The sequence below is a fragment of the Mustela nivalis genome, assembly GCF_964662115.1.
Source record: "Mustela nivalis genome assembly, chromosome: 9".
NCBI lineage: Eukaryota > Metazoa > Chordata > Mammalia > Carnivora > Mustelidae > Mustela > Mustela nivalis.
Window position 1 is genome coordinate 106,399,029 of NC_139028.1, and position 24,644 is coordinate 106,423,672.

General features: G+C 35.1%; 1 protein-coding gene, 1 long non-coding RNA gene and 1 pseudogene across 5 annotated transcripts in view; 2 read left to right on the top strand and 1 right to left on the bottom strand.

Moving 5' to 3' along the window:
- LOC309873044 overlaps window positions 1-270 on the bottom strand; it is a 44,036-nt gene extending 43,766 nt beyond the window's left edge. The window contains exon 1 of the long non-coding RNA XR_014316169.1: window positions 210-270. This is a non-coding gene — a long non-coding RNA (uncharacterized lncRNA). The remainder of the gene's footprint in view (window positions 1-209) is intronic.
- LOC309872865 (olfactory receptor 8K3-like) overlaps window positions 1-24,644 on the top strand; it is a gene marked incomplete at both ends in the record, with an annotated part of 32,425 nt that overhangs the window by 5,408 nt on the left and 2,373 nt on the right. The window contains one exon of one of the 3 annotated variants that reach the window (XM_082747830.1): window positions 132-1,094. In XM_082747830.1, coding sequence (XP_082603956.1) covers window positions 153-1,094 — 942 coding nt within the window. Of the gene's footprint in view, window positions 1-131; window positions 15,965-22,424; window positions 22,463-24,644 lie in introns of those variants that run through there. The other 2 variants (XM_082747832.1, XM_082747831.1) reach the window with 2 other exon arrangements.
- On the top strand, window positions 7,153-8,102 carry LOC309841298 (olfactory receptor 8K3-like; annotated as a pseudogene). The gene has a single exon. The product of its transcript is annotated as an olfactory receptor 8K3-like (transcript).

Consider the following 24,644-nt stretch of genomic DNA (forward strand, 5'->3'; position numbering starts at 1 on the left):
GGTGAGTCTTATTTTAAATTAACTCATCTAAAAAATTAGGTTTATCTTATCCACAATGGCTTTGCATCCTAAAATCTCAACAGACATTGTCTCCTGAAACCCAGTGACTCTTGTGATGGTTGTTCCCACAGCAATTCTCCTTAACAGCCTGGATGAACAAACAAAACCTAACAGTGCTAACAGAATTCATCCTAATGGGAATCACAGACCGTCCGGAGCTGCAGGCTCCCTTCTTTGGGCTCTTCCTCGTCATCTACACAGTCTCCGTGGTGGGCAACCTGGGAATGATCATCCTCACCAACATGGATTCCAGGCTCCAAACACCCATGTACTTCTTTCTCAGACACCTGGCTTTCATTGATCTTGGTTATTCAACTGCTGTAGGACCCAAAATGCTGGTAAATTTTGTAACTAACCAAAATACAATCCCCTACAACTGGTGTGCCACACAGCTGTCTTTCTTCATCTTGTTCATCATCAGTGAGCTTTTCATTCTGTCAGCAATGGCCTATGACCGCTATGTGGCCATCTGTAAGCCTCTGCTCTATACCATTGTTATGTCACAAAGGGTGTGCTGGGTGCTGGTAGCCATCCCCTATCTCTACAGTGCCTTTCTCTCTCTGACAACCACCATAAAAATATTTATGTCTTCTTTCTGTGGCCATAATGTCATTAGACATTTTTACTGTGATAGTCTTCCCTTGTTAACTTTGCTTTGCTCCAGCTCACGTGATATTGAGTTGATAATACTGATCTTTTCAGCATTCAATTTGGTTTCCTCCCTTGTGATAGTGCTTGTGTCCTACATCCTGATCCTAATGGCCATCCTCAGGATGAATTCTGCAGATGGCAGGCACAAGGCCTTCTCTACCTGTGGATCCCATCTGACAGTGGTTGTTGTATTATATGCAACACTTTTCTTCATGTACGTGCAGCCCAAATCCAGTCATTCCTTCGATACTGATAAAATTGCTTCCGCATTCTACACTTTGATTATACCTATGCTGAATCCCATGATCTACAGCCTGAGGAACAAAGAGGTGAAAGGTGCCCTGCATAGAATATGGAAAAGTCTGCACAGACTGCCTATGTAGGACTCAGTATAGACTCTGTATATAATAAATCATGTTACAGACTGCTGTTTATTATATGACATAGGCCTTTAAGAAGTGTAATGTATAAAAGTAATGGAAACTAGAATGTTTTTCATTTTTCAACTTATAGTTATTCCAGTAGTGATCATCCTTCTGGTATCAGTTTTTACTTGTCCTTAAGTATTACCATGAGCAATTGGAGTGCAGACTTCTATTCTCAAATTGCCAATACTTATGTTACAATTTAAGGGTTTAAGTGAAGTCAATACATCTGCCATTAAATAACTTTTTTATTAATTTTATTTATTTATTTGACAGACAGAGATCACAAGTAGGCAGAAAGTTACGCAGAGAGAGAGGAAGGGAAGCAGGTTCCCTGCTGAGCAGAGAGCCTGATGCGGGGCTCGATCCCAGGACCCTGGGATCATAAGCTGTGCCTAAGGCAGAGGCTTTAACCCACTGAGCCACCCAGGCACCCCCATTAAATGGTTTTTTAAGCCTTTATGGTGTCTTTTTTAAAATATATTTTGTGGTCTAAACACCACTTTAAGACCAGTGCCCACCACACTGACATACTGACATAAGATGGCATTTATTGGGTTTTTTTCTGTGTGTGTGTGCTGGGCATATATACATCAATGTGTAGTCAACACTGTCTGTCCTTAGCTGTATCCCTGTTGACACTTTAACTATTTCCCCTTTGATAGGTGGCATTTCAGATTTGTTACATCATGATATATGAACATGTGTAAACATGGGAAAGCAGAATAAAGTTTGATTATTTTCATGTGTCATAAATATGTACATTAAAAGTTCAAAAACTTCACACTGAAACGTTAGAAATAGTAAGTAGATTTTGCAAGATTAGTGGATATAATATCAACATATTAAAGATGAATTATTTTGCTATCCACCAGCAAAATTAGGTAAAGTTGAAATTTTAAACTATCAATTATGCTAGATAAAATCTATAGAATACTTAGGGAACAGTCTAATGAATGATTTGCATGATTTTATTGCTAGACACTGTAACAAACATTACTGAGTTACTGGAGGAGAGATAAATGTTTATATATATACCATGTCATTGGTTAGAAGATATAAATATTGTGATGAGACCAGTTCTCCATAAATTTTCCTGTAGATTTAATGCAGTAACAATAAAAATTTCAATAGCATTTTTTAGTGTTAAGCTGATATCAAAAGTTATGTGGAAATGCAAAGGATCTAGATATCCAGGGCAATATCTCAGAAGAAGAAAGACTTCAGAGGACTTCCAATAACAGAAACAATTCCTTTAATGAAGTGAGATTATTTTTAAAAATATGTCATCAGTGCACATATTTACAGAGAGATCAAGAGTATAATAATAAAGTCCAAAATAGAATCACGTGTGTAATTCCACGAGTTTTAAAATAATGGCCCTACCACAATGTAGAGGGGAAAATCAGGCTTCTCAATAAACTGACTGTATTCAATTAGGTTCCTATGTAGAACATGAATCTTGGTCTTTTATCCACTACATGCAAACCGTAATTGAGATGTGCTATGAATGGAAATGTGAAAGCTGAAACCAAAATTTTGGTAAAGCAAAGTAAAATAGCATTTTCATGACTTGGGATCAACAAAGATTCCTTAGACAGGGTACAAGAAATAATAATGCTAATAAAGAAATAGTACCCTCTACAATGAAAATTTCTATTAATAAAAAAATATTGTAAGAAAGCGAAAAAATCCAGAGGGACCACATGTGAAATACACACACCCTTCAAAGTAATCTGTAAAACAAAACAAAATAAAACAACAAATTGTTCTAACTTCTAGAATGAAGATGATCAACACCGTCAACCTATTGTTAGGGAATGAATAAGTTGGGGGGAAGGGCAGGACACCTGAAGGAACGCTTCACAAAAGAGGGTATCAAATCTGCCAAAAATGCATAAATGTGTTCAAAAAAATTATTCATTAAATGTAAGTGAAGATTATATACTGTGATACCATTACACATTCAGCAGGGTAGCTAAAATTCAAAATTTGGATAATAATTCAAAGTGTCGATAAGGGTGTGGGAAACTCTAATTCTTGTAACTGTTTCAGGGAGAGTACGTTACCATAAATACTTTAGAAAAATAAGAGAATAATTACTAAATTTGGTGTGTGTATACTCTATGATGCAGCAATTCCCTTCCTGTGCAATTATGTCCACTGGAGAATAAGTAATAGAATGTTTGTGGCAGATGTAGTCATCATAGGTGTTAAGTGCTTATCAAGGGTGGAATGGGTGAATACGTGATGACATCTTCAAAAAATATATTCTACACAGCAGAGCAAGAAGAAGAGCTAGAAAGAAGAGGAGGAGGACTAGAAGAAGAGACATGCAAATGCCAACAGAAAATAAATTAACATAAATTAACATTATTACTAGTTAAAAGAAAACCTTAAATAGATTTATGATAACATTCAACACCTATTTCCAATAAACTACCTCAGTGACCAGAATAAAAGAAAACAGTATTATAAATGATATCTATAAAAATCCTGTATACTGGGGCAGGAAAAGGACAAATAAGTTGAGGACAAAAGTTTTTAGGGCAGTGACAAATATTCTGTATGATACTATAATGATGGACACATATTATTACACTTAAAAATCTACATAAAACTTTTAATGTCTACTGAAATATTTGAAACTTTACCTCTGAAATTGTCCCCAAGACTAGGAGGTTTTCCCTTGAAATCAGCTTACAAGCAGGACACCTTAATGTTATTATACGTTTTGAAACAAAATGTGTAACTTATGTTAAGTGCCCATAGTAACTCAGCTTAGTTTCATTGTTATTTGTATGAGCTGGTGTAATTTTTGGAGACTACGGTGTCCTTCACTGAATATTAAATTCATTCATCTTCTTTGCCACCCCCCTCCTGTTCTGGAGGAAGAGTTACTTTTATATTTTTCATGAGTCCTTTTTCATTCATGTATATCTGATTATATAGGACTGGTAAAGTATTCCCTCCTACTATGAAAGTTTCCCTCTCACGTTATTAATTTTGATGAACAGAATTCTTAAAATAGTTCATTGAATCATTTTAATTTTATACAAATATTGTTTTATGTGTTTTGTTAAAATATTCTACTACCACAAAGATGTCCCATTATGTTTTTGCCTAAACTGTTTATTTGCATTTCACATTTAGATCTTTAAATCAAATAGAAATGATTCTAGTAAGATCTGGGTAGGTGTCCAGATTCACTTTTTCTCAAATAAATATACAAATTATCTACAAGCACTTATTGAAAAATAACTCTTACAAATGAATGAATAGTTGACATGATATACAGTACAATGATGACAAAAGACATGAACAAGTACTTTTCAAAGTAAATATATAAATACTTTTGAAACAAATGAAAGACTTTTTATTTCATTCAGTACAAGGATAATGCAAATCAAACCACATAGTTACCCATTCACATCATCTATAAGGCTAGAAAGAAAATGATGGAACATACCAAATCTTAATAAGAATATTAAACAATTATAATAATTTTCACAGCTACTAAGAATGCATACTGTTATAACCACTCTGGAAACTCATTTGGTAGTACTTACTAATGTTAAAAATGCATAGCCTATGGCTCAGGTTTTTAGGATAAGAGATACACAGAAATAGAATTATATTCAAGATTAAGTCAGTGTTGCTGTAGACACAAAGGGTGTGGGAGTAGCCATTTTTAATTACCATTGTTAAGAAGCTTTTATGTTTATTGGGATATTTTTATAATCTATAAATAATTCTCTAACCATTCTCTAAATACATGATAAAATCCACTTTTGTTATTTCATAAGGGTCCAAGATGTGAAAAAAGAAACTTTTATGTTCATCAAAACATCAGGTGAAGTAGAATGTTTATAATATCATTAGTTGTAAAGCATAAAAGTTGAAAGCAGTTCTAATATTGAACAATAAAATAATGGACAACTGATTTGTGATATATTCATAAAAAAGAGTTGTATACAGACATAAAAATGAGCATTCTGCAATGACTATAACAGCATATTAACTGAAAAAAAAAACAGTCACAAAAAATAGTATGTGTAAGATTTAGTTTATATGAAGTAACAAAAATAAGTGAAAGTAATTTATGTTGTTAAAAAACAGAATAATGGTTATCTGTGTGTGTGTGTGTGTGTGTGTGTGTGTGTGTGTGTGTGTGTAAGGGGGACAGATTGTAGAAAGGAGAATGAAGGGTCTTCTGGGGTCCTGATAATGTTTATTCTATTTTTGTTATTGTCATTACTGTATAATTTGGATTCTAATTACACAAAGTGCTACCTTTGTAAAATTTATTTATGATAAATACATTTATCAATATGCAAATATACTCAATAATAAGTTTAAAACACCACCAATAAGGGAAAAATGGCTACACATACATATATTATTTTACCTTGTGAATTTTTAAAAGGATGCAATAAGCGTGATTCAAACATTCCTCCATTATGTTCACATCCATTAAATCCTAAAAAGCCATTGTATTAACAAGAGAAAATTACAGGTTGGGAGAAAAATGAAAATATCTTTCCTATAGATACAATGTTTGGATTCCAGATCTCTCCATTAGAGTAGAAAGACTTAACCAGGAGACCCTGTGCAGAATGGTATCTAAGAGAACTTCATTTGTAGGGGGATATAAAGATGTCCTATACAATTAGCAGGTATATCACAGCTTCATTAACCTCCAAGCTTAATTAACTTGTATTCTTTCTCCTCAGGGAGAGCCTCAAAAGAGGAAAGATACACATAAATCCTTCTCACGGGGTTCTGTTAGGAATACACGGGAAAACAGATTCCTCCTCAGAGGTGAGTGGAATGCACTTGTCTCTGTAAGTAACTCAGACCAGCGACTCTCCAGGACCTCGTTAGTGTCTGATACCCCCTCAGTGTTTCAGCAATCTCTTCGAAAATCTGCTTTGGTAACTGAAGTTTCTGGGTGAATACAAGGTTGTAAACATCTTTATTATAAATTTTGGTGAAACCTAGACATTTACTGTGAGGCAACAGTTTGTACTCTTCAGATCTAAAAGTGGATTTTCCAGGTTATAATGGCAATTCTATGGTTAACTTAGAGTCACCATCAAATCGTCTTTATAGTGGTTGTACCATTTCACATTACCAACAAGAATACATAGAGGTTCTAATCTCTCCACACCTTTGTCAGCATTTATAATTTTCCTTTTTATTTATTTATTTTTTAAATATCCATCCTAAGGGTGTGTGGTGGCTTGGTTGGTTAAGCATCTGCCTTCAGCTCAGGTCATGATACAAGGGTCCTGGGGTGGAGTCCAGCCTCAGGCTTTCTGCTCATCGAGGAGTCTGCTTCTCCCTCTGGCTTTCCCCCTGGGGTAGTGTTCTCTCTCTCTTGCTCACTCTCTCACTCAAATAAATAAATAAATAAAATCCTTAAAAAAAAAAAAAGAATCCTATGGGGTGTATGGTGCTGTCTCATTGTGGTTTTGAATTACATTTTTCTAATGACTAAGGGTGTTGAACCTTTCTTCATGAGTTTATTGACCATTTTTTTATCTTCTGTGAGAAATGTCTGTTCAAGTCTTTAGCCTATTTTCTAATTTGCACTGTTTGTTTGTTTGTTTGTTTGTTTTTTTCTGTTGAATTGGAGAATCTTTACATATTCTATATAACAGAGCTCTACCAGATAAATGACTTGCAACCTCCTCCACTGTGTGGGTCATCTTTTCATCTTTTATAGTGTTCTCTGATGCACAGAAGTCTGTTTTTTTAAAAAAAAATTTGATTATATCCATTTATCTATTTTTACTTGAACTGTTTGTGCTTTTGGTGTCTAAGAAAGCTCTAAAGAGCTTAGCTGAGTTGGTAGAGAGAGACTTGAGCTTCCAGGTGTTAGACAGCCAAATAAATCAACAGACCATAAATGCAAGATCTCAGCATTTAATCACTTACTACAATGGTCATCTCAGTCATATGTCCTGAAAGTTAGTGATTATTTGTACATTTCTTCCCAATACAGGTTTCCCAAATGGCCTGTACAGAGATGCACAATCTAACGACATGGAAAGAATTCATTCTAATGGGAATCATAGGACCCCCTGAGCTGCAGGCTCCACTGCTTGGACTCTCCCTCACATTTTACTTCTTCTCAGTGGTGGGTAACCTGAGCTTGATCATGCTCACCAAGATAGCCTCCAGGTTACAAACACCCATGTACTTCCTCCTCCGACACCTGGCTCTCACTGATCTGGGTTATTCAACAGCTGTGGGACCCAAAATGCTAGCAAACTTTGCTGTAGATCAGCCTACCATCTCTTATACCTGGTGTGCTACCCAACTCACCTTCTTTAGTATATTTATTACTAGTGAAATTTTTATTTTGTCAGCAATGGCCTATGACCGTTATGTGGCCATCTGTAACCCTCTGCTCTACACAGTCATCATGTCACATAGATTATGTCAGTTGCTGGTGGCAATCCCCTATCTATACAGCATCCTTCTGTCTTTGCTGACCATTATAAAAATTTTCCTTTCATCATTTGGTGGCTATAATGTCATCAGGCATTTCTACTGTGACAGTCTACCATTGATAGATTTGCTCTGCTCAGACACACATGAAATTAGACTGATAATTTTGATCTTTTCAGCTTTTAATTTGGTGTCCTCTCTTCTGATAGTCCTTGTGTCCTACATGCTGATCCTTGTTGCCGTGCTCAGGATGAACTCTGCAGAGGGCAGGCACAAGGCTTTCTCCACCTGTGGATCCCATCTGACAGTGATAGTCATATTTTATGGTACTCTGTTCTTTATGTATGTGCAGCCCAAACCCAGTCATTCATTTGATACTGATAAAATAGCCTCCTTGTTTTATACTTTGGTTATACCCATGCTGAATCCCATGATCTATAGCTTGAGGAACAAAGAGGTGAAAAATGCCCTATATAGGACCTTCAGAATGTTTGCAAATGTTTTACTTAAAATTCACTGTAGGGCACACTAACACTAAATTATGTATTAGTCAATGTATACTGTAGTTAATCTTGCTGTAGTCTTGTTCTGTTGTTTCCGGGGGGGGGGTGAGCAAGAATCAATGTGTGATAAGCATAGAAATAAAGAAAAATATACATTATTTTCAAAATTCAAATGAGGATAATCACCAACATATTGTGTCTTCATTCTCATCCTTCAGATACTAACCTAATTTAGTTTCAGTTCCAGGTCAAGTACTATTCCTACAAGTTCTGGCACTACCCTATTTGTCTGTCTCTTCTACTAAACACTTATTTTTATAAAACCAGAGACTCCATATATTCTTTTTACAACCTTATCTATAACAGTCTAGTATAGTAAAAGTCACACACAAAGAAGATACCTGATAGATACTATATAAATTAATTAATCAAGGAAATAAACATATACTGTGAAGTTTAATAACAAAAATCCCTCTCTTTATTGGGCTTACAGAAAATAGGCAGCATGAGAAGTGGTCTATACAGTGGGATGGATTGGATTGAGCTCTATGAAAATGGGATAGAGCCAGTAGTCAGGATGGTGGTCACTTTAATTAAGGTTATCAGGGAGCGTTCTGCAAAGATAGCATTGAAACAAACACTTGAGGAGCTAAGTGGATAGACTCTGGCTACCTATCGGAAGCTTGTTCCATGGGGACCAAACATTGCAGCAGTTCCAATGACTAATGTGCTGAGGAACACCACAGTCAAAGGTGGTGGGAACATAAATGTGACTAAGAAATAAAAGAGATATGATGAACTTATAATATAGAATGTGATCTTGTAGGACTTATATAGGCCAATGTAAAACTTGCCTTTTATTCCAAATGATAAAAAAGGCGTTTGGAGGATTTTGAGCTCAGGAGTGGTTTGATCTATCTTTGATAAGGGGACAGCTATCACTGCTGTGCAAATAACGGATGGAAAACTCTAAGATGGGAAATTGAAGACACTGAGGGAGTTGATCATGTTACATTTGAGAGAGAATAGAGGTTTAATCCGGGACAAGTAGAGCCTGAGGATAGAAGTGATTACATTCTTAATACATCTTTAAGGAAATATCAATATTTCTTCACATTTATATGGGGTATAAGAAGCATAAAAAGGGAAATTAATTATTTGAAAAGAATGGAAAGACTAGTTCCAAGACTCATCTTAAAATCTGTTGAATACTGTTTTCTGCTTTCAGTTAAGATGGCCTTAACTTCCCATTAAGATAAGAAAAAAAAAAAAAGCACCAAACCAAACAAAAATAGAGACAAGAAATATGAAACAAGTGGTCACAACATTGACATCAAGCAACAAATGCCAGTTTCCCTGACAGATAAGGAACAAATCAGGTGAATCCCATGATTGTGCCACTTTCCTGATGAGCTGAAGGAATAAAGTTGAGAGTCCAGAAGTCTATGGTAGTTGAATTTTGTAAGATAGAGTACCAGCACTAGAAAAGCTGTGCAGAGAAAGAACACTGGATCTCTGCATAGAATCCTCCTGGATTATTGGACAGATTAGTGATCAGGACATGCCATCAAAAGAAATGAAATCTTGCCATTTGCGACAACATGGATGGAACTAGAGCGTATCATGCTTAGCGAAATAAGTCAAGCAGAGAAAGACAACTATCATATGATCTCCCTGATATGAGGAAGTGGTGATGCAACATGGAGGCTTAAGTGGGTAGGAGAAGAATAAATGAAACAAGATGGGATTGGGAGGGAGACAAACCATAAGTGACTCTTAATCTCACAAAACAAACTGAGGGTTGCTGGGGGGAGGGGGTTTGGGAGAAGGGGGTGGGATTATGGACATTGGGGAGGGTATGTGCTTTGGTGAGTGCTGTGAAGTGTGTAAACCTGGTGATTCACAGACCTGTACCCCTGGGGATAAAAATATATGTTTATAAAAAAAAAAAAAAAAAAAAAAGAAAGGACCAATACCTAACTTTTGTAGTGATCAGGACATGCAAGAGGAAACCATCCAGGTGAAAGAAATAACCATCTAAGATGATGAAAGGCAACAGTATCTGAAACTCAAACAGAGGTAGAAATTGTGAGAATGTATTGTACAAGGAGTAGAAAACCTCATAGTTTGTGGGGCCTGAGGTAAAGTACTCAAGAAGGTCTTCCTTCAGGAAGAGGAATAATTAGCCCTACTTCTACACTGCTCTGGTCCCACCTAAGAAATTATAAAAGCAATATACAAAAGGATTAAACTATCTCAAAATAACTATATCCTAGAAGAAAACTGAGGGATTATTGCTAAAATACAAATGTATCCAGTATCCATCAAGAAAAATTCACAATGTGTGAAATATATTCTATAATTATCAGGCATATAAGGAAGCAGGAAGACATGATCTATAATGAATAGAATAACCAATCAATGGAAACTGTTCAAGAATTTGCACTTGTTTGAAATATCAAACAAGGACAAAAATGGTTATTATAATTGTATATCATATTTTCAAAAAGATAACTAAAGACATGGAAGATATTTAAAAAAAAGATTTCAAATATTAGAGAGAAAAAAATACCATGTTCAAGGTAAAAGATAAAAGGGATTTTAGGTAGAGTAGATTGGACATTACAGAAGCAAAGGTTAGTCAGTCTATAGATACAGCAATAAAGTATCAAAATGAGACAAAGGGAGCGAAAAGAATCAAAAACATAAAAAGAATAATAATAATCTGTGAGACAGTTTCAACTAACCAAGTATGCATACGATAGGTTTCCCAAAGAAGAATGTCATTAGAATTATTTGAAGAAAACACAGGTGAAAAGTAATCACACATGATGAAAGTTAAAAGACCTCAGATTCAAGAAGATTAACAAACCCCAGATAAAAGGAACATAAAGACCTGAAGGCAACTCATCATTAAATATCTCAAAGCCAATGATAAATAAAACATTAAGCCATCAAAAAGCAAAGACACTGGACACTTTATAGAAAGAGGAACAAAGAATAACAGATTTATCGTCAGAAGCACTGCAGGTGAGAAGACAGTGGAGCAACATCATTAAAGTATCAAAACAAATAATTGTCAGCTGAGAATCTTGCACCCAGAAAAGTGTAGTGATGAAAACCGGATTAGTGGTTGACAGGGGCTAAGGACAAGGGAATGAGGGAAGGGAAGAGCAGTTAGGTATGAAGGAATCATAGGTGACCCGTATAGTGATGGAATAGTGATGGAATAAGTATGTTAATGGTTTTGCTGTTTATAGCCCTCTACATCTGATTAAAATTGCATATATGTATATGGGGCGCCTGGGTGGCTCAGTGGGTTAAGCCGCTGCCTTCGGCTCAGGTCATGATCTCAGGGTCCTGGGATCAAGTCCCGCATCGGGCTCTCTGCTCAGCAGGGAGCCTGCTTCCTTCTCTCTCTCTCTCTGCCTGCCTCTCAGTGTACTTGTAATTTCTCTCTGTCAAATAAATAAATAAAATCTTTAAAAAAAATTGCATATATGTATATATAATTCTTTGCAAACACAAAAATGAGATGGTGACCCAAATAGGCAGAGTATTGTGCCAACATTAATTTCATAATTCCTGTGGTAGAATCTGAATTGTACAATACTGATGCAAGTTGTTACTCCTAGTAGAAACTAAGTGAGGTGCAGGAACTCTGGGCTCCTTGGCACCACATAATTCTATAAGTATTTCAAAATAGTAGAAAGCTAAATTAAACCCAAGCCTGTCTGAGACATTACAGGGTAGATGAGATGGAATGGAAATATTACATAGAGAGATACATATATCCATACATATGCCAAAACTTATCAAATTTTATACCTCATATATGTGCAGTTTCCTATTTTCAATGATACCTATTTAAGGTGTTTTACTTCATTTCTAACCATGCCAAGAGATCAAACAAAAACCAAGGGAAAAGTCAGTAAAAGAAAAATATTTTAACTATTATACAGTTAAGAGAGTGCTGGGCTGGCTCTTGGTTAAGGGACCAGCTCTTGATTTTGGCTGAGATCATGGTCTCAGGGCCATGGGATCAATCCCTATGTCAGGCTCTACACTAAGCATGGCATCTGATTGAGACTCTCTCTTCCTCTCCTCTGCCCCCTCCCCTGTTACCTCATTCCCCCTAAATTAATTAATTGATTGATTAAATAATTTTAATAAAATATTGTCCCATTAACAGGAGAGAACATAATTCAGGCACCTGTCATAGATGCGAACACCCAAGAACCTCATCTCTATGCGGGTACAAGAGGATATCAGAACCGGTACAACCAATCTGGAATAGTTAACAAAATTAAATGAATCGTTTTCTCTTCCCAAGAGATCTTCCTGTGTTGAGGGTATTTATGTGCGGTCATATGCATACATATAGGTGGATCTACATGAATATCAACACACGCACACACACATACACACACAGCCAGAGACAGATATGTGAAATGTATACCACGGATGATTTTGTCTGGAACACATTAACATGGCAAGTCAAGGTTTTTCACGGAACTCTGTGTTGGAACAGTATTGCTGAGAACTGAGGTTGGAGACAAGCAAATACCAAGAGTAGATCCATAAAATTTGTAATGTATTATCGACTGTAATGAAGAAAGAAGTAAAAAGAATCACAACATGAAAACATCACAAATAGGTAATGTGGCTTAAAGTGCAACAACACAATTGATAGCAAAATGACATAGTAAAACATATGTGTATAAAACATTATATTTTTCCAGAATACATTGATCTTATAAGATATATATTAAGTACAGTAGAGGAGGTGACAAGGGAGAGAAAAATAATTGGAATGGATATTAGGCATGAAGGAAAAACAAGAAATACTGAACTCTAATATAGACAAATAAAATGAAAGACAAGACCTATACTTTCAGTTCATTTAATTCTTTACTTTTTTAAGATTTCATTTATTTATTTAAGAGGGTGGTGGGTGGGAGGAGCAGAGGGAGAGGGACAAGCAGAACATGCACTGGGCACCAGGCCATGGAGGACTCAATCTCAAGACCCTGAGATCATGATCTGATCCAAGACCATGAGTCGGATGCTTAACTGACTGAACCACCAGGTACCCCTCATTTAATCATTTGAACAATGCAGTAAGATAGTGTTTAAAAATGACTCCCTGTGTTATGTGAGGGGTCCATCATGTCATCCCTCTAAGGAGACCATTGTAGAACTGAAGGAATACTGGCAAGCTTGGTGTATGAATAACACAGTTTAATGCATTTCCCTATATGTTTGTTGTTTGTTTTGGTAGAAATACTTCAGAGTAATAAAACCAAAGGGAGGAGAAAATATATCATATATATTATATGTATATATCATATATCCTATCAGATATCATATATATTATATATATGATATTTTATATATGTAAAATGTTTTACATAATGTGTTAATACATATATAATTATATAAAATATATGGTAATATAAGTTTGAGAGAGAAAGGGGGAGAGATTTTGAGTAATTAACACATATGCTTGTTGGGAATGGCAAGGCAAAAATCTGTGGATTAAGCCTAGCATTGCAAGTGTTGGCACTGCAGTCTTGAGTACAAAGAGGGAAAACTAAGGTAGATTTTCTATATTTCAGTCAGGAGCATAATTTCTTTGTCTTTGGAGGACCCCAACTTTTGCTCTGTAAGATTTTCAACTGATTGGATGTGGTCCACCTACATTTCAGACGGTACAAGGCTATACTCAAAGTCTATTAATTTGAATTTTAATCATGTGTGAAAAATATCTTTATAACAACATCTGGATAAATTTTTTAACTAAACAACTGGCCATCCTAGCCTAGCCAAGTGCACACATAAAATTATCCATCAAAACGGGGGGTAGGGGGAGAAAGAGTTAAGAATAAGATGTATGAATGTAGTACACAAACTAACAAAAAAAATCTAGGGGCGCCTGGGTGGCTCAGTGGGTTAAAGCCTCTGCCTTCAGCTCAAGTCATGATCTCAGGGTCCTGGGATAGAGCCCCGCATGGGCTCTCTGCTCAAGCAGAAAGCCTGCTTCCTCCTCTCTCTCTCTCTGCCTGCCTCTCTGCCTACTTGTGATCTCTGTCAAATAAATAAATAAAAATTAAAAAAAATTCTAATTCAGTGGTGAATACAAATTGTTTTAGACAATTAACAAACACCCTCCTTGAATGCTGTTAAGCTTTCAACTGCTTTAGGGATATCAAGAAATTGCTTGGCATGTCTTCAGGGAGAGTCTCAGAGGGCAACAACGAATCCATAAATTGATCTCACATCACCATATCACGAAGCACATGGGGAAGCCAAGACAGAGGTTTCATCACAGGTAAACACAGTATTTCAGGTGATGCTGTGTTATACCAATATCCAAATAGTTTCGGTGAAGTTTGCAAGGTAACACTTTTAATCCATGTCAAAGCATAGGATTTTTGATTCACTTCTGCATCTCCTACTATTGATTCTGCTTGACAGAGCAAGAGTGCATTCCTATCTCTTCACCTCACTTGTTTAAGTATTTTCACAAGTGCTAATAGCCATTTTTGATGTGTCAGGGACATATTGCTTATGTAAATATATGTGTCCTATAAATACTAGATCATATAAGTAATACAGGTCAAACTGAGTGACCATAAAACCTAACTAAAGAATTAGCAATTAAGAAAAAAGAAAGAAAAAGAAAAACCGTGGCAAAATTATGAAACTGTAACTATTCAGGTGTTTGATACCTAAATTATCATTTAGTGACTATATTCTTCTTTTTCTAAAAAAAAAACTTATTCTCAAAAATATTGTGAGTTATTTAAATCAACTTATTTATAAAGGTGATTTTTTAAGTAATTCATAATAAGTAAAAAAGAGAAATTCTGCCTCGTACTGAGATATGAAAGCAATATTTGAAGGTCAGGAGACTTTTAAGTGCTGTTTTATGGTGATGACACGAGGTACCGGGTATTCAATTTCCAGTGGAATCTGATAGAAAACATAGATAATTTTCTTAAAGAGTGTAACAAAATAAATAAATAAATAAACCACAATGATCTGATCATCAAAATAGAAAATAAACTATCAAAAAAGCAATTTGCCATTTTCCCTAGTTGTCTCAAACTAGTAAGAGAAAGTCCTTTTCTCTTTCCTCATCTCACACAAAATCAGCACTAACAATGTTACTTTTTTTTCTTTCACCAACAGTGTTACTTTTTTCTTTCCCCTGTCATCATTGCACCTCAACATTTACATCATTTCTTTTTCTGTTCATTTAAAACAGTTTTTCTTAACAGTAGTTCAGAATTTCTGACAAAAGAGCATGTGTACTGGGTTATAGGATAGTTTCTCAGAAGCTCACAATCTTATCAGCAATGTTTTATGTGAGGTAAATGTGGATTTTCTAGAAACGTGTTTATAATTTAATGTTACACAAGGCTGTATTTTTCTGTTGCTTTCTTACAGCTCACTCATAGACTTCTGACACTGCTATTTTACTTGTATTCAGGATAAAACCCTACCAGATAAAAACAAAGCAAATCAAAACAAAACCAAAAACAAAGAAAAACAACAAAACCACTCCCAGATGATATAACATGAAAGCTATTTACTATGCTGATTATCTATTCAGAATAGGTTTTCCAATAAACCTAGATGGAAAAACACAATTGGACAGTGCTGAATGAATTTATTCTCATGGGAATCACACACCGTCCTGACCTGCAGGCTCCATTATTTGGGCTGTTCCTCATCATATATTTGGTCTCAGTGGTGGGCAACCTGGGCATGATCATCCTCACCAAGGTGGACTCCAGGCTCCAAACACCCATGTACTTCTTCCTCAAACACCTGGCTTTTACTGATCTTGGTTATTCAACAACTGTGGGCCCTAAAATGTTAGTAAGTTTTATTGTGGAAGAAAACACAATTTCTTATTATTTGTGTGCCATTCAAGGAGCTTTCTACATTATATTCATCATTAGTGAACTGTTCATTCTGTCGGCAATGTCCTATGACCGCTATGTGGCCATCTGTAACCCTCTGCTCTACCCTGTCATCATGTCCCAAAGGGTGTGTTATGTGCTGGTGGCAGTCCCCTACCTTTACAGCACATTTGTGTCTCTTCTAATTACTGGCAAGATTTTTAGTTCATTATTCTGTGGTTATAATATTGTCAATCATTTCTACTGTGACAGTCTCCCCTTGTTAACTTTGCTTTGCTCAAATACACATGAAATTGAATTGATGATTTTGATTTTCTCAGTTTTGGATTTGATTTCATCTCTTTCGATAGTTCTTGTGTCTTACCTGCTGATCCTGGTAGCCATCATCAGGATGAACTCAGCTGAGGGTAGGCACAAAGCATTTTCCACCTGTGGGTCCCACCTGACAGTGGCCACAGTGTTCTATGGGACTTTGTTATTTATGTATGTGCAACCTGAGTCCAGTCATTCCTTTGACACTGATAAAGTGGCTTCCGTATTTTATACCCTCATTATCCCCATGCTGAATCCTTTGATCTATAGCTTGAGGAACAAAGATGTAAAGTGTGCTTTACATAGGATATGGAAGAAGTTATGCAATACCTTTTCTTAAGTTTATTGTGCACCATATGGTTCATATTAAATAGACTATCCGCATTAAGCATTTCTATATGTTCCTTCAGAGGGAAATGTAAGGATAAATGAGTTCAAAATATATCTAAAGATTGACTTCCATGTACTTTAACTTTTTATTCACATTTTGAAAAAAAATATAAATATATATTTTTCCTTCCTCAGGGATGGGAAAGTAGGATGGGTAAGGAGTCTATAGACTATAACACCAAGCAAAGAATGTGGGTATGCTGTGTGGGAGTAAAGAAGGATACTTAGTACAGAAAAAGAGTTAAAATGACTCATGTTAACAACTATCAAATAAACTTTCCAGTGTCTATGTATGATATGTATGTAGTGTTTTTCTGTAAGTACTTTCTTTGTTTTTAGCCTGTGTAGACTTCTGTAGAGTGTCTAAAACACACTTGACTATTATTTTAAGGATGTTCAGTGTATTACACTCACTTGAAGTCATCAGTCATCTGAATTTACTCCTGTATCTCCATTCCCCAGGGAGTCTTTGTGCCCTGGTCTTTCCTCATGAGTGCCATTATTTTCACATAGGAGCCCTAGAGAGCCTCTCAACTACACACACTTGGCACTTCAACAATCTAAAAGATCAGCACAGCATCTAATTTTGTCTAAATATGTCCATTTTGATACAGCAATTGAATTAAGTTTCATGCAATCTGCCATAGATAATTCCAAGATTTCTATTTTCCTACCAGCTTGATCTTGATTCTTCAACACTTACTTTGTCCAACGGAATTACTCTTTCTTTTCTCTGAAAAACAAGGATAACTTTTCTGTAAAAGACATGTTCTAGGGGTGCCTGGGTGGCTCACTTGGTTAAGTGTCTGGCTTTGGCTCAGGTCATGATCATGAGCCCACCGTGCAAGGATCTCCGCCTGTCTGGCTCCCTGCTCAGTAGAGAATCTGAGGCTCCCACTCTGCTCCCTCTCCCTCAGCAGCTCCCCTGTTCCCCTGCCCTTTCCCTTCCCCAGCCACCTGCATGCGCTCTCTTAAATAAATAAATAAATAAATAGCTTTTTTAAAAAGTAATATTCTACTTGTTTTTGTATGCTTACATACAAGGTCTACTTTATCATAAATAAGGGTGTTGCCCCTTTGAAATGGTCAACTTTCTACATTTTGGTTCAAATGAGTGTGTGCTATATTTTTATTAGGTTGTATTGTTTGACCACATTGATTTGATGATCCCACCTGAAAAAAACAAAAGGAGAGGAGGCTATAATTTGGACAGTGAACATATGATATGATACATAGAAATTTATATACTTAGTGTGGATTTTGGACATACTTCCTACATAATCCTCCCCAAATCTCTTTATATTTTGTTTATTGTTATTACATTTTAAACATTCAATAGACATATTTACATCATGGAGAGACTGGACTGTTTTCTGAGTCCACCGTCATGGGATAAAATTATCTGTGAAGTCAACAAAATTCAAATAAAAATAATTCATAAGAATATATATATATATATACACACAGAGGACATGTGGATGTAAGGATAAATATTAAGAATATTTTTGTGGTTTATTTTTTAATTATTAAGAAGAATTATATACTAAGTATGAGATACCATATATAAATATAAGAAAATATGCATTGCTTAGATTATATATGTTGGACAGAGTTACAGAGAAATATTAATAATACATAGATTTGAAAAAACAAACCATGAATAAAAGGATCACAATATCCCACTCTTAAAATATATATTGAAGTATCTTTGATCAGCCCTTGTAAGCCAAAAAAGAGAAAAAAAAAGTATTAAGATTTACAAATTTTGTTAATATATTTCATTCAGTTAAAATTGGTCTATTTCATTATTAAGTAAGTACATAGTTCATATCAAAAAGTATTATATTTTTCATAGAACATAATAATTTGAAATCAGGAGCTGCTACTAACATAAAAAGTTGTTAAACATTATCATCGTTAATGAATTTCAATTTATAGTGAGATAACACTATATACCAAGTATAATATCTAGTTGTTGGTGAGTAAGTGGAGGAACTAAAACTTTCATATATTGTTGGTGGAAACTTAAAATGGTATAAAGATTTAAAAACCACCCGGTTTAAGGTTCACCGTCTTAAAAATTAAACAACCATCTAAATATTTAAGCATCCCACTGTCATGTATTTACCCAAGAGAAAAGACAGCACATTGTATTATAGGTATGTGTATATGAATGTCCACAGAAGCCTTATCTGTAATAGTCAGACACTGAAAATGATTCAAATGTTCCTCCACTTGAAATTGAATAAATACATTATGGAATATCCAGACAAATGAATACCACTCTGCTATAAAAAGTAATAAATTATTCATATGCACAAAAATATGGATGCACAAATATTTTGTAGAAACCAAAATTTAACAAAACCACTTATAATTACCCCAATATAATGAAATACTTAGAACTCAGAAAACATGTGCAGGTTCTGTATGCTGAAAAGTATGCTGATTAAATAAATCAAAGATCTGAATAAATTGCAGGACATACTGAGCTCATAAACTAGAAGTTCAATGTACTAAAGATACCAATTCTTCCCAAACTGATTTATATATAATATAAACTGAAACAAAATCCCAGCAAGATATTTTATAGCTATAGATGACTTTATACTAAAATGGTTATAAAAGACCAGGGACTTAGCATAGCTAAAATACATGTAAAAATGTAGAGTATCATGGAGGGAAATGCTCTATCCCATGTTAAGACTTGCCATGTAGCAGTAATCATCAAAACTGTGTGGCACTGGTGGAAAGAAGGACATATAAAGCAAAAGAACAGAATAGAGAACCCAGAGATAGATTTTTACACAAAGTACAACTAATTTTTCATGAAGGTACAAAGCTAATTCAGTAGAAGAAATAATAACTTTTTAAAAAATCATTCTGGAATCTTTGCATGTCCTCAGACAAAAACAAGTAGTGTTGACCTAAATCTTATACAAAACATACTCCAAAACAGGTAATAACTTTAAAGCAAAACTATGAACTGCTTAGACAAAAGTACAGGGATAAATCTCTAAAGGACCTGGGGACTGGCTGAGTTTGTAGACAACACATCAAAAGCACAATGTACACAATTACATATGATAAATTATACTTCATCAAAATTAAAACAATCATTCTTGGAAATGATTCCTAAGGAATCAAAATGCATGTTCACACAATCATCTTGAGAGTATGTTTATAAAATCCTTTTTCATAATAGTTGAAAACTGAAAGGAACACAAATGTCTTTCAATGACTAAATGGTTTAACACATAGTACCTTCCATACTACTGAATACTATTTAGCAACCTTAAAGAGAAAATGATATATACACACAAACAACAGGGATGGACCTCAAAAGAATGAAGTTAATTTAAAAAAGACTAGCCCAAAAGATTACAACTTGTGTATTAGTCATAAAACATAGCTCAAGTGACAAACTTTGAGCAACTGCCAATGGTTGGGAACAGTTGCCCAAGAGGTAGGGAGATGGTGTGGCTTTAAAGGGATAACAAAAGGGACCTTTGTAGAGATGGAATAGCTCTGCAATTTGACTACAGTGGTTGTTACAATGTAAACCTGTGATAAAGAGCAGAGCAGAGAATGTACACAAATACATGAAAGAATAACCCCAAACTGGTGAAACTGGTGAAATCTGAACAAAGTATTTGTGTTATAGCATTGTCAGTTTCCTGGTTGTGTACTCATACTCATACTCATACTCCAAGTGGCACAAGATGTTATTATTGGGTAAGATTACTTTATACTGTTTTTATTGAGTCTATTACTTTATAATTATTTGAATATAAAAATATTTTAGAAAGGACAGATTCAAGTTGTCTTGGTCAGGTAAGAGGCAGGAAAGGTAGAATGAAGTTAACATATATGAACACTAAGAAACTTTTGGAGTGATGGATATGTTTGCTATCTTGAAATCTTTTACAGTTGCACAGGTATACACATATGTCAAAACATCACATCTGGGGTGCCTGGGTGGCTCAGTAGGTTAAGCCTCTGCCTTTGGCTCAAGTCATGATTTCAGGGTGCTGGGATCAAGCCCCATATCAGGGTCTCTGTGCAGCAGGGAGCCTGCTTCCCCCTTACCCCCTCTCTCTGCCTGCCTCTCTGCCTACTTGTGATCCCTCTGTCAAATAAATAAATAAAAATCTTTAAAAAATTTTAAAATCACATTTTTGTGCCATATATATCTCAATATCTAAAAGCAAAGGAAAAGTGACAATAAAAACAGACCAGTAAGACTTAAATGAGATGTCTGTTAGGTAACTTGGAAAGAAAAGGGAATCAGTATAATAAATTGTATGAAAGATACTTATAACATTATAAATGCACAACTAACAAGAAGGGTGTAATTTATGCACCCAACTTGAAGGGGAAGATTCACGATAAGTCTTGTTTTTGTTTATTTATTTATTTGTTTGTTTATTTATTTAACTCCATGCCCAGCATGAAAACCAACACAGGACTTGAACTCACGACCCTGAGATCAAGTCCTGAGCTGAGATCCAAAGTTGGATGCTTAACTGACTAAACTACCCAGACACACCTCTTGAACTTATTAATACAAGATGGTATTGGGATAATACATCTGAAATATTTTGGAAAATTATGAATATATCTTCCTCTCTCTTATTAAGAATGCATATATACAATTTTTATTTACTTATTTATTTTTACATAAAAATTTTAAGGGAACAAACTCAAGGGTGTTCATTGAGGCAGTACACTGTAAAGCTGGTGATAGGTGAGATTTGGAGATAAACTATGGATAAAAAGTTAAGTGAAATTCGTTAGATACATATCATGGATTATAATACATAAAGAAGCAAAAAGTATCTTCTCATCTATACACAGCAAGTAATAAAAGTGACTTAAATGTAGCAATGCAATTTATAGAAAAATAACACATGCACATGGTTACACATATAGAGAACATATTATACTTTTTGGATAGACAAATTGATAATCTAGGCATATACCAAGTACCACAGAGCATGTTTCATGACGGAAAAGAAAAACTGGAGTGGGGTTGGACAGAAGGAAATAAATTTCACATCGCTGCAATGTGAAATTAAGGAGAAAAGGTAAAATCAAAGCAGCAGTAGTAACAAGTCAGTGATGACAACTCACTCTGCAGTGAGAAGGATGCTTAGCTAGTTTCCGTTTGGAGAGGGGGAAGAACATTGCAAACAAAAATGAAAATCGAGGAAACAGCACATCATATTTGCATAATGTATAATTTTTGTTCCATTTACAATTTTAAAATAATGATATGGAACAGAATTTATCATTTCTTCACTGTGTCACCCATTTGAGGAGACCAGTGTGGAAATGGGGACTTGCGGTGAGCCTGGTCTAAATATAGGATGTTTGAATTCAGAGTCCTGTGAGGTGCAAAGGAAAAGTTAAGTTACAGTGAGAAATAGGAGAGAAATAAATAATAAATAAATACTTAACCAGTTGATAGATGGATAGATAAATAGGTGATAGATGACAGGTAAGTAGATTGATAGATAATTTATGCACTGGTGAGTACAAATTGCCCCTGCTTAGGAATGGAAAACCTCCAGGCAATTTTTTTTTTAATGCTCTCATATGCTTTAACAATAATAAACAAATTGCTCTCATCTCCTGAGGGAGAGTCTTTAAAGGTGAAGAAAATCCATAAATTGATCTCTGTATGCCATGTTAAGAAACACATCTGGGAGTCAGGACAGCGGCTTCATTGCAGGTAAAAACGACAGACTATTTGAGTGGCACCTGATGTTACCAAGTACCACAATGTTTCAGTGATGCTGATAAAGTTCCACTTGTACTCCATGGCAAAGCTCTAGCGAAATGTGACCATTTCTGATTTAGTTGGCTTTCCTTTCCAGTAGCCATATTGCCTAAGAGGGTGTCAAACCTACTTCCTTTTTCCTTCATTTAATTTTTTGAATGTTTTCACATGGGATGAGAGGCTAAATACTTCTGTGCATCTCTGAAACTCCATTTTCATACTGTTATAAAATAATTATGTTTAATATGAATAATTTTATCTCAAATGGAAGCCAAAACTGAGACCAAAGTTTGCACAGCTGAAGAAAGTGAATTTTTTTTAAATTGACAAAATTTAAAAATGACAGGTATTTTCTCTCATTTTTATGTCATTCCAAATACTTATTTAGTATCTCCAGACACTTTTTGTGATTCTCTCAAAGTAATTTCATATTTGATGACTATTTAAGTAAATGTATATATATAATTACCATCTGATATCTTGATAAGGACAAAAGGGGTTTCTGCCTCATGCTGAGGTATGCAAAGCATTATTTGAATATTAGAAGGCACTTAAGTATCAAATTCTGTGGTAATGGAAAAATATTCACAATTTTCCTTATTTTCCAGTGGGATCTAAGAGAAAGCAGGCATAATTATCTCAGAGAATATATATTTAGAAAAATAAATATCAAATATTGAACAGCAATAGTAAACTACGGAAAAGCAATGCGATTCTTTTCATAGTACTCCAAAGCTGGTAAGAGGAAATGCTTTTATCTTCACCTCTTGGAAAAATTGGTTCTTAAAAATACTATTTAGTGGCACAGCGTGGCTCAGTCTAAGATTCTGACTCTGATTTTAGCTCAGGTCATTATTTTAGGGTTGTGAGATCAATCCTCACATGGGGCCCCACTCAGTTTACAAAGTATCTCTCTTCCTCTCTCTCTGACCCTCCCCCACTTGCACTCTCTTTCTCTTGCCCTAAAAAGAAGCATTTAAAAAGTTAAAAATTTAATTTTAAAGATAAAAGGATTACTAGCAATCCTTATTTTAAAACTTTTTTTTTTTTTTTTTGGTCTTCCATGATTGCAAAGGAAAACAAAACAAAGCAGAAAAAAAAAAAAAAAAAACAAGCAAAACCCAATATTTATATTGCTTTTTGATAGCATTTACTAAATATTGCTCCAATGTTATTATGTACTGGCACACATTATTATATTCTAATGTAAGGAGGGTGTGTGCATCAGAGCAGTATAGAATATCAAGGGGTCACAAACTTAATAAGCAAGTTTACAACTGAGTTTAAGTGGAAATTACATGTACTTAGCTTCACATTTAATGTTGTGGAATTGTATGCTTCTGTCTGCTTATATATATCTCACTCAGAGACTTCTGGTTGGAATTTTAATTGCAGGCAGTACCATCTCCTTTTTTGTAAAAAAAAAAAAAAAAATTGATGCCCACAATTTTTTAACTTATCTTTTAACTATCTCTGAGATATTCTTTCTTTAAATATTTTATATATATATTTATTTATTTATTTGAGAAAGAGAGTGAGCGAGAGAGAGAGCACAAGCCAGAGGAGAGGGGGAGGAGGAGGGCGAAGGAGAAGCAGACTCCCTGCTGGGTAGGGAGCACTGTGTGGAGCTCCAGCCCAGGACCCTGAGATCATGACCTGAGCCAAAACCAGATGCTTAAGTGACTGAGCCCACCAGGTGACCCCACCCTCACAATTTTTTAAACAAAAAATAATTCTCTTACCTTAACATGCCATCCACCTCCCACTCTGGCATAATTTCTTCTCTGTGGATTTTTAGTATATTTAGATACATTCAATATGATTATATGCTTGTTTATCTCCATTATGTGCTATTTCATAGCTTGAAGGGGTTCCTACAGACTTGATGTACAGAAGATTTCAGTCACATCCAGGGGTCCACACATACCTCATCTTCAGTGTATTTTATTTTGTTCCTATCATATTGTGTATCACAGTGACTTTCAACTTTTTCTTTCTTTAAAGTATTATATCTTTTAATTCAAAGGGAATTTTGATGAACCTTCATTATGTGAAACCTCTGCCGGTAGCCTTTTTTTCCCTCCCAATACCACCACATTCCCTTAGTTTCTTGATCAATAACGTGCATCTGAAC